Source organism: Anticarsia gemmatalis, chromosome 11 (genome assembly GCF_050436995.1).
Source record: "Anticarsia gemmatalis isolate Benzon Research Colony breed Stoneville strain chromosome 11, ilAntGemm2 primary, whole genome shotgun sequence".
In the NCBI taxonomy this organism is placed as follows: domain Eukaryota; kingdom Metazoa; phylum Arthropoda; class Insecta; order Lepidoptera; family Erebidae; genus Anticarsia; species Anticarsia gemmatalis.
The window spans coordinates 10353746-10364633 of NC_134755.1; the positions used below are offsets into that span (position 1 = coordinate 10353746).

A 10888-nucleotide genomic window follows, 5' to 3' on the forward strand; every position below is an offset into this window, starting at 1 on the left:
CTACTTCAATTAATTTGTAGGTACTCAAATCATTAACCAAAATGCGGTACCAAATATCTTACAGAGCTTGGTTTATCGGCGCACCGCAAGGAGATAATGATATGACGTCTTCATCTACCCTAATGCAGCACGCATTGATATAAAGTGTCGCGGGCGGCGCTTGCGCATCGAAACGCGACTATGTACTCCAACGGGTTGATTGTGTTCGCCGCTGTGGCGCTCCTCGCCGCGCACGCGCATCCCGGCGCTAACGACATACAAAAAGTTATTAAAACACGTGAGTGACATATTATTATTTGTTAATTTTAATAAATGTGTCAAAATAGAAATAAATATCAGTGTATATTTTTGTAGTTTTTAAAATTAAAATTAAGGTATTTATGCAGGTATGTATTTTGTTTTAAAATATATTGGTGAACGTAATTTTTTTATCGAAGTGATTTGTTGGGTGTTTCTTTCTTCAATAAATATAATTTTACAACATGTTTAACAAATTCGTGTCAAATCGTACAATCATAAAGCGAGTGAAGGTAATGTGGAAAATACGTCCATAGATCGATAACACGGTTTAAAATGAAGCGTTACATTCGTAACGGTCATACTGTTCTAAGAATAAACACAACTAAACTAAAATGAATAATAAAAAAATACATCTGGAAAATAAAAAATGTGAGGATGTGTTTAAGAAAATACATATTTAAAACTATTAAACGCTCATATTCATTTTTTTTTGTCTCAAATATTATTACCATTCTAAGGCCCTAATTCACCACAAATAATTACTAAGAAATCACAAATAACTATAAACATCTAAGAAATTACACATCAGACGAAATTTTGATAGTTGTCTTAATACATTTACTGTAACTTTATCTAGCAAATAGGTTACTTGACACTTGTAAATAAACTGTGAAACTGGCCCTTAATACTTTGTTTATTAATCAATATAGAAGTAAATAAATAATATACACAAGTACATCGACCTCACATCATAATAATATTAGAATGCATTGACATAGGTAGTTCTGATTGTGCAAACTGAACAAAATACTGCTTCTAATAGATAGTTAATATTATACAACGTTTAGTACAGGTTGTTACGTCATTTTATTATTAACAAACCGTTTTATCAAAACTGGTTTGGACCCAATAAAACACAGCTTAAGAAACCATATTCAAAATGTTACAGTGTTCTCATGTCCCACATTTAGTTAAGCTAGTACTCTTTTTTTATAAATATAATGTATTAACACTGCTACATATATTATGCAATGATATTTTAATTTCTACTTTCTAATTTAAATCTAAAACTGGCTGAATGTTTGTTTTCTTTTATTTTAATGTTTGTATCAGATTCCAGTCTTTGCCTTTCACAACTTGATTGTTACAAAAATAGATCAACATGGATTTAAAGCACAGTAAATCGTGTCAAATATTTATTTATCGCCTATTGTAAATACTAGAAACTGTAACAAAGTGATTATAATGTCTGTCGGGCTTCTGTAAACAAAATAATGTTATTTACGACCTAATTTATAAAATAATCTGCTTAAAATTACATCTATTGTGTGTTAAAATTACTACATCGTACCTCTAGATGTAGGCCGAGAATTATCCGATAAATAGACGACATAATTTACTCGTTGCACTATTTTTATAAAATAACAAAAGTGCAAATAGTCTTATAATTCCAGCGTGGAAATTAACCGATGATCGTCACCACAACGGATATCAATAATACCTACTACAATTACAAAATCATCACTTGATTATACATAATCACTCATAATTAGGTATTGCAAACAATTTTCAGCATAACCCTTTACTTCATCTGAAACTATCATGAAATAAAAACAAGTTTTTGTTTCCATATCCGCTGTAAAACTGCAATTTAGGTAAACTTCAAATGGCATTTGCGTAAGAAAAAAAAACACATGCCATTTTTTTTTCAGTGTCGTTCAGAAACAGATTACAGATGAATTTATCGGTCTTGTAAAAAAACAAATGACATAAATATCATGACATTCGTAACACTTAGTTCAATGTTACTGTGCTAATTGGAGTCAGGCAGGTTATCATGCAATATTTTTTGGCGTTTATGTAACAAACTATACTTAAATTCGAAAAGCTATTATAGACTGTAATCAACCAACCACAATATTTCTTCTACCATTAAAAAGAAAACGCAAATACTTATTTAATTTTTTTAGGTTTTCGTTTAGGTACCTAATATCAAATTAAGTATTTATTTTTGACCGACGAAAGTACTTTCAAGAGATATAAAATCACTTCAAAAACTAAACAGACCTTAGTAACCTCCAATAACCTCCAATATTATAGCACGATACTACGAACGGACTTTTATATTTAGTATCTCTCACCTACAAAATCACTTCCACTTTCTATGACATTTCTATGATCCGTTTACAGATCCATTGATACGATCAATACAATCCCGTTATGTCCCCATTCACTACACATACCTCTCTGTTTGTATGTATGATTGTATGTATTTATGAATGAACCAACAATACTATAGCGATTAATGCTCAAATTGCTTGCGTACAATTTGAATGCGTTACTTAAATAACCCGGATATTGTGTTATTTTTATTACTATGTTTGTACGTATTTTATTTTGCACTTGGATACTTCTTACAATATTTTCCAATTTATATTCTGTATTTATGATTATATTTCTATTATTAAAGACAGATTACAAGGGTTACAAGTCAAGTTCAGATGCAAGACAGTCCCGTTTTAAATGAAATGATCACATGTTCGAAGAAATCTTGTATCTGTGACAACCAAGATACCTACAATTTATATGCCTTATCACAGTTTATTTATGGTCATAAGGAGCATTTAAAAAATTGAAAAATAATTCATCGCTATGTGAGCACACACTATCTTTTTTTTAATTTACTTATAAACATGAAATCACAACATGAGATATTAGATACATAATGCTTATAACATACTTACTGCTTATTTATAACATACTCCTAGTAAGCGAACAGTGGTCATAGTAATCGGTAACAATTAGTTCTCTCGTGAGCAATTTGTCCGTAATACATCCGCCATAGTCGTCCATACTTAATTGTTGGGAAAAACTGCCATTTTTTTCTGATTAGCCAACGTTTTTCTACACTGCATAATTGGTGAGATTGTTACTTAGTTATTCTAAGAAGATGATTTATTAATTACAATATTTTATCTTCTTTTATAAACCTGGGTTTTATATTATCGATTAATTAAGAAATATTTTAATACCTTAGCGAATAGCCGGTGTACACGATGCCCTTAATCGTGTTTAAGCAGATAAACTATACTTATCACTGATATTTATTTACACTAAACGATAAGGCACACAACATTCATTATTTACTAATGAGAAATGCCTGAAAAGTGTTTTATTCTCTGCGCAGTATTCTTGCTGTGTACGCGTGGTTAGTGGATCTCTTAAAACAGTTTTTAAACAACAGATCTTTTAATTAAAAACCAGGCATCATACAGGTTAAAGGTGTACCCTACAAACTCAAATTCTGTTGTCGTGTTTTACAGCGGATGTGCCAAGCAAGGCAGCCGAGGTCCCGAAGGCCGGCGACAAGAGCGCTGATCCCGTGAAGCCGGTAAACGAACGCTACCCTCATGCCGTGCTGTTCGGAGGAACCTGCGGCGGCACCATCATCAGCCCCAACTGGATCCTTACCGCTGGACACTGGTAAGTCGAACTGATATTAAAAAAATATACGATATTTTTATTCGGTATGCTAAAGTGTGCTGTAAGTATAAGGCGCGAAGTAAGTTTCATTTATATTATTCCATTTATTTCAGTCGCTTTTTTATTTTATTTTGATTATCTTTTTTAATGCAAGGAGTTGTTACATTTTCTACTATAAAAAGTAATAGATACACGATAGTACCACGTCAAGGATACTACCGTAATTCTTTGAAATACAAGGAAATACTCGATAGATATCAATAAGGTAAAATAGTACACAATATGAACATCCGTAAACTGATGATCCGTTGAACAGACGCAAAAACTATTTAGTTATGCGTGACGCAAGTAAAGGTTTGGCCAATTTAGTACGAACCATCATAATATGGTAATCGTTCCTACAAAATTACGACCATTTGCAAAAAATAATCACGTTTTGTTTCTTAAAACTTGTATTTTTTGTAAACTGTTGGTAAAACATGGCGTAGAGTAAATAGTTATTCTTGATGGCCCAATAAAGTATTAACACAGACCACAGTGTGAAATGATTGTAATGATGTAAGTCTCTAATGGGACCAGTCTACTCACTGCTTCTGGTTTATCGACAAACTGTCACGGCGCTTGCTTAACATTAATTTATTGATTGACAACAGATTTTATAGCTATTTAGCTAATAACTAAGAATTTTCTTTTGTTTTTTTTTTTAATTTTATTATTTTTAATTAAGTCTTTTGGATAAGATGGTGCACTTTCAATTTCTTATAAGTATTTTTTTTTTTTGTTGAACAAATAACACGTAGATTTGCAGACATATCAGTGGTTATACATACAGTTCTGGCGTGAAATGTAATCTTGAACGCAAATATAAATAAACCATGACCTCTTCAATGCAAAAATATTATCAGTGCTTCTCGTATCAAATTATGAAGGTCTTCGTATAAGTGCAAATAGCCTTACGTCCAAGAATTCTTTAATATACAACTACGTAGAAAAAACAAACAACACTTATGTAGATAAATATATTGCAATTATCATTTTTCTTCTCGAAAGAAATAATAAAATTAAAATTGATTTGCAATATACAATTAACTGATAATTTTAAAGGTAATTTAACAACCTAAACTTTTGAGTTTTGTTGCTAGAACGTTATTAAAATTTTGTTTAATTGGGGTAAATTACAAAACCTTTTATTTCATACAAAAATCATACATTATTATTAAAAAAGAGGAATAAGCTAGAAAAAGACAGCTAACTAATAGGAATTCCACTGAATAGTTAGATTCATTAAAATTATGGACATAATATATGGAGGATTCAGAAATAGGTTTCCAGTTTACCTACCTTCATAGAATTCGGTAATTTTTATTTAAGTAAGGTGTAGATTGTAGCTAAATAATATGGCAAGAACTAAAATACATATAAAAAATCCTCAACCTCAAAAAAATCTATAGGCACCCCCTGCATAAAAATTGATGCGGTTGGAATTAGAAAGAAAAATTGTAGTTCCTGTTTGATTCATTACCATCATTACAACCGCACACACTTAATATGCACAACACACCTAACTTTATTATGCACGTGTGAATACAAACTCATGCATCAAACGTAAAGACGCATAAAGCCTGGGTTTTCCTTGTTTGTCATACAAGATGTGCATATTGTGCATATCGCTCACAATGCAAGCCTTAATGTCATTTATTGTATTTCCGTATACAACAAAGAACATGAGTAATGGTCCGTTGCCATGAGCAAGAACCATCGAACAAAACACGCCAATCCAGTTTCGTAAACAAAAAATATGTTTTTACCATGCACAAGTAAATATAAACAGGATTTTATAAATCCTAAGTAGGTATATGTAGGTACTTGCTGACCCGCGCAACTTCGCTTGCGTCACATAAGAGAGAATGGGTCAAAATTTTCCCCGTTTTTGAATCATTTTTCGTTGCTACTCCGCTCCTATTGGTCGTAGCGTGATGAAATATAACCTATAGCCTTCCTCGATAAATGGGCTATCTAACACTGAAAGAATTTTTCAAATCGGACCATTAGTTTCTGAGATTAGCGCGTTCAAACAAACAAACAAACTCTTTAGCTTTATAATATTAGTATAGATTATTTACAAAAAATAGTAGCCAGTATAATACCTACGACAAAACAATTGGATTTATATTTTTCCTTATATTATTGTGTATAGAAATAGAATTTTAAATTATTAATAACGATAGAACAAGTTTTAAAAACTAGAACCTAAATCTTCCATGTCGTGACGAAGCAAGCATTTACATTAATCACTTCATTACCATAGATATTAGTCATAAGTCTATGAATATGAAAACAACTTATTAAGTACTAGCCTTTTATTATAGGTAAATTAATATTCCATTAGATAATATGTTAAGGCCATAGGTTAAGAGCTATTAAAAACGTTAGACAAAGTTATAACTTTACATGATAGTTTAAAGCAGGTGAGATATAGGTGCTGAGTCCAAGCTGATCAAACGACTCAAGCCCCAAAAAATCATCACTCCCGCACAATACTCAGGTCACATCACGAGCATTAACCATTTTTAACCAAAACACGTCAGGCTAAAACTGAAGTCCTAAACATATTAATATAATAGGGTATTAAGTAGGTACTCTGTCGTCCTAGATCCTCCATTGAAGTTAATTGTAAAGTTACCTTACTTTAGTTAATACGTTCTAAAACCTTTATCTTACTTTTGTCCCCATCAAAATTCATTTAGAAAAACTTATAACACCCCTCTATTTCAGTCGGGGGTTAAAATTAGATATTGCATGCTTACATACACTACTTACGAATATTTTCTACGCCTTTTAATTGAATTATATTGCTTTGTCTACGTATAATATGAAACGTAATATCAATGTTATAATCTAAACATGGAGGATTCGGTCGCGTATTAGAATTAATAACACAACGTGCGTACTTTATACTATCGTATATTCGTACCGTGGCGATTAATCGGGCCGAAAACCCGTGGAACTGCGACGTCAAAACATATAAGGCTTTAAGTGCCCTCTTGGTGGAAAGCCATTTTAAACGATAATACGCTATAATTATATATGTCAAGCAATAAGTCTAGACGCAAAAAAAAACAATAGAAAGTCGCAAACAGACTTCATCGAAACTTCTAAATGTATTTTTTTTTATTGGTTTCCGCACTAAATAATTTCGTAGGAATTTCATTTTCCCGTTTGTTGTACACACGCTATAAATTCTACTGAATATTGAAACGTAACGAGGTTCCCATAGATTCATCCGTGTCCATTCATTCGAATCCTACACATCAAAAAATGAATAGTAGAATCATACAATGACTATCAGTAAATTACAAACCATTCATTACTGACTGCCAAAATAGCGGTAGCTACTAAATTAGGTACTGTAGCTCGATTCTCTGCTACTATGATCTACTATCGAGTATCGACAACCGGCTAGCTATCGAAACATTTTATATGAAAATCTGATCAGCGCCTCTAGCGGACGTCCTAGAAACTATTCTTACAGTTCATTTCAAATGTCAAACTCTGGATAAGGTATTCGACAGTACCGACTGCAGAGAAAAGCGCTACTGTAATTAATTACTATTATTAGCTTGCGAGGTTTAAAAAGAAATAACTTCCTAAGTAGGTACCTGTAAAATTTACGATCACACTGTTTATTATAATCGTATTATTCCCAATTGAAAGAGAGCTGGTGTAAAATCCCAAAAAATACTTCACTTATTGGTAGTTTACACCCATCACCCTTCTTGACAGCATACCACTTACCTACAAATAATTTCACCAGTATTTTCTACAATTTGTTGATTTGCGTAAATTAAGATATTAACGATTAATGTTATTATTCCAGCACTCTGTTCACCGGTGGGCGTTATGTCCTGGCGGGAACCAACAACACGGAGAATGAGAGCGGAGTGACGCGCTTCGTCAAGAGGCAGATCATCCACCCACTCTTCACCGTCGGACCCTACTGGCTGGACGCTGATGACTTCAACCTCAAACAGGTACTTGCTTTTATATAAAAATCCTTTATTAGACCATTGACGAGCCTGAACGTTGCTTGCAACAAGAACTGTTAAACTCTCAGCCATGTAAAGTTTACACTTGTCTTATTTCACAATTAAAAGAAACGAAAATGATTAAATACCTAACAAATTTTAAGAAAGTTCTATGCCACAGTTTTGTATCCTCAACCATTAACGCGGGAAGCCGGGAAGCGAATGCGTATTAGTGTAATCTACCACTGGGCTATTAACAGATTGATATTATTTGACTTTTTTACTGAAAGGCCTCTGAGGGATAGATTTTTTTCTGATTTTTCACTCTGCATAAAACTACAGTTAATAAGAATCATTATCGAAATTCAACGAAACGATCAATGTTTTACTAGCTAACTGCTCTTGTTTGGGTTTAAATGTTATCGTATTTGATTAAAACATAACCATTTGATTGGTCACCCTTTAAGTTAAACTCTACATACGAAGAAACAACTCTACGCAGGTATGCATAATTAATTAATATAGTTCTATGTTGGTAAATGCTATTTCTTCGTATATGTTTTAGAACTATCGTTTTATTCTTGATTTCCCGACGTGGGTCGTCTTTTTCTACTTTTCGAGCCAATTAATTATTGTTATTTAAAAACATAAAAGAAAAATATTAGGTCTTTATGAAGGTCAGATTGGTAGTCAGCTCCAAAAGTAGCTGATCATACTCAACCTTTTGAAACCCTATATACTGAAGTGTGCACATTATTCCATGGAAAAAACATTTGCCATTGTTTGAAATATTGAATTCTAACTCATTTTTCCTGATTTTGATCAGTTATTTATTAAAGTTACGCAACAAGAGAGGTTTTGGAAATATGAAGTTGTTGAGCTTCTTTTGGAGCTGACTGTACAAGCAAATGCTTCATATTTCCAGGTGGCTGCAAGATGGGACTTCCTCCTGGCTGAGCTGAGCGAGCCCTTGCCCCTGGACGGCAAGACCATGGTGGCTGCTAAGCTGGACGACCAGCCTTCCCTCCCCGTAGGACTTAACGTCGCCTATGCTGGATACGGCACTGATCACTTCGGGGTTAGTACCAACAACAACAAATACTTACATATCTCGGTTCAGATTTAGTCTATGATATAATAACTACTGTCAACGACGCTCGGCGTTTCCTTTAAAACAATTTTGTTTCGCAAACTCCCATCTAAAGACATTACAAAATTATTTCAACATTTTCATTATGTCCTAATTTTCATGACCTCAGGGCACCATGCGCAGCGAGATGCACGGCATGGAGCTAGCTGTACAGTCTGATGAAGTGTGCAAGACCTTGGAGCAGTACAACGCTCAAGACATGCTGTGCGTCAAGGGACGTCCGCCACGATTCGACTCCGCTTGCAATGTAAGTTACAATATACAAGTTTCACTTAATTTTTTGTCCGCGTACTTTCACCATTGTGCCAATAATATCTGTAAAAAACCTTCGGTAGGTACCTCCTACCTATCGATACTTTGTTGTATACAGAACTTTACATATTACGGTAGTAACACAGTAGCTGTAGGTACCATTGACTTACCCAGTAGCATCGCATCATTGTGACTGATACATTCAAATAGAATCCTAGAAACGTGACATACGATTTAAACAAAATAGATCTGTTACAAATACCTACCTATTCATGCTATTCAATAGTAAATGCTACGTATTTTTTGGAGAATTCAATTGACTATGACCATGAATGTGATTTACATCATATGTCAAGGGTACGCAGTGTGTAATTCGTGCCGATTATATGAAATTTGGAAATTCCCTTCGAAGGGAAATGACGAATGCGTAGATAAAACCAGCAGTCAATTTTATTAGGTACCCACCTGTCAATCCTATTCATTGATAGCTATTATAACGTTACGCTGTATTATAGTACCTTACGTAAATATTGGTATATTGCAAACTTTATTCCAGTTACCTTTGAGATCTTCTAGTATAATTTAATGTCACAAAGACAGTTACAATAAGAGAACGTGGAGGAATATCAAAACCAGGAATGGATCGTTCGGTTTTCACCTTGGTTCAGCCAATTAGTAACCACGACTGACAAGCTTGCGCAGTTCAATCCCGTTACGCATCAGTTAAATATATTAATATTTATTACAATCACTAATACCCATTGTTTGTTTGGCGTACTTAAGTTATTCAATTTATTCTGAAACCCACGCACGAGGATATTTGTTAAACGTGTTCGATTTGTATTCTCATATTCACCTTTGAGCGGGGACATAACGATATGACACTTTACCGTATCTTGATATAAGTTCCGGTAACCTTATACGTCATCTGACTGACCTTATACACGAGATTGATCTCAGATCTTGAAAATTAAGTATGTACCTATGTAATAAGCATTGTGATAATTGCAGGGTGACAGCGGCAGTGGTCTAGTCGACGAGACCGGTCGTCTGGTCGGCGTAGCCTCCTGGGTGGAGAATGATGCCCACGATTGCTCCAACGGAGCTCTCGTTGTCTTCTCGAGGGTGTCCAGCGTCCGTGACTGGATCAGAAAAGTGACCAGCATCTAAACGACACACTTTACTAATACGTATATTATTTTATACATTATATCAGATCAATATTACATCTTAGAGCTGTTGTTGACTAGTCAAGTAATGTTTTTAAATAAATTAATTTAATTAAGTCACCACGCTAAAGACGAGTGGTGTTTTGTTATTCATATATTTTAAAATTTATACCCACGCGATTGTTATTATGTGGGTTGAAGTTACATTCCTCTAAGTTTAAGTAAGTAGTATAAGTATACTATTTAAATTCGATTTAGGGGGAAGTAATTCTATAAATGAGTACATGACAAATGTTTGAGGTTGATATAGTAGTCTAATTTTGTACTTAGTCTTATAAGAATCTAGATTAAAGTACATAAGATATTTAAGATCATATTGTGATACATAATAATTTAATAACTACTTATTTTGTTGTCGTTACCTCTGAACATACAATTTGGACTTGTATAACATGTTATTGAACATTGATGTGGATATTTTTTAATAAACAATATTTAAATATTATTGCTTTTTTATTATTTTAATCAAGGTAAATATAATCATTCATATGATATTAAACAATAATCCA

The 10888-nt window shown here is 33.3% G+C and overlaps 1 protein-coding gene across 2 annotated transcripts; it reads left to right on the top strand.

The window, feature by feature from the left end:
* Positions 1–120: 120 nt before the first annotated feature.
* Positions 121–10824, top strand: LOC142976446 (scolexin B-like). Of its 2 annotated transcripts, none has more exons than XM_076119807.1 (6): positions 121–277; positions 3564–3723; positions 7601–7754; positions 8674–8826; positions 9008–9145; positions 10162–10824. In XM_076119807.1, exons 1-6 carry the CDS (start codon positions 181–183, stop codon positions 10318–10320), a joined length of 861 nt encoding a protein of 286 aa, XP_075975922.1. In that variant the 5' UTR covers positions 121–180; the 3' UTR covers positions 10321–10824. The 2 variants fall into 2 exon arrangements, with proteins under 2 accessions (XP_075975922.1, XP_075975924.1); XM_076119809.1 differs by lacking the exon at positions 121–277 and adding an exon at positions 3363–3448.
* The last annotated feature ends 64 nt before the right edge of the window (positions 10825–10888 follow it).

Excerpts from the sequence above, each read along its gene's own strand:
- LOC142976446 (XM_076119807.1), top strand. The coding sequence starts at position 181 with ATGTACTCCAACGGGTTGATTGTGTTCGCCGCTGTGGCGCTCCTCGCC. Across the intron at positions 3,724-7,600 it reads ATCCTTACCGCTGGACACTG|CACTCTGTTCACCGGTGGGC; the intron begins GTAAGTCGAACT and ends TTATTATTCCAG. Across the intron at positions 7,755-8,673 it reads ATGACTTCAACCTCAAACAG|GTGGCTGCAAGATGGGACTT; the intron begins GTACTTGCTTTT and ends TCATATTTCCAG.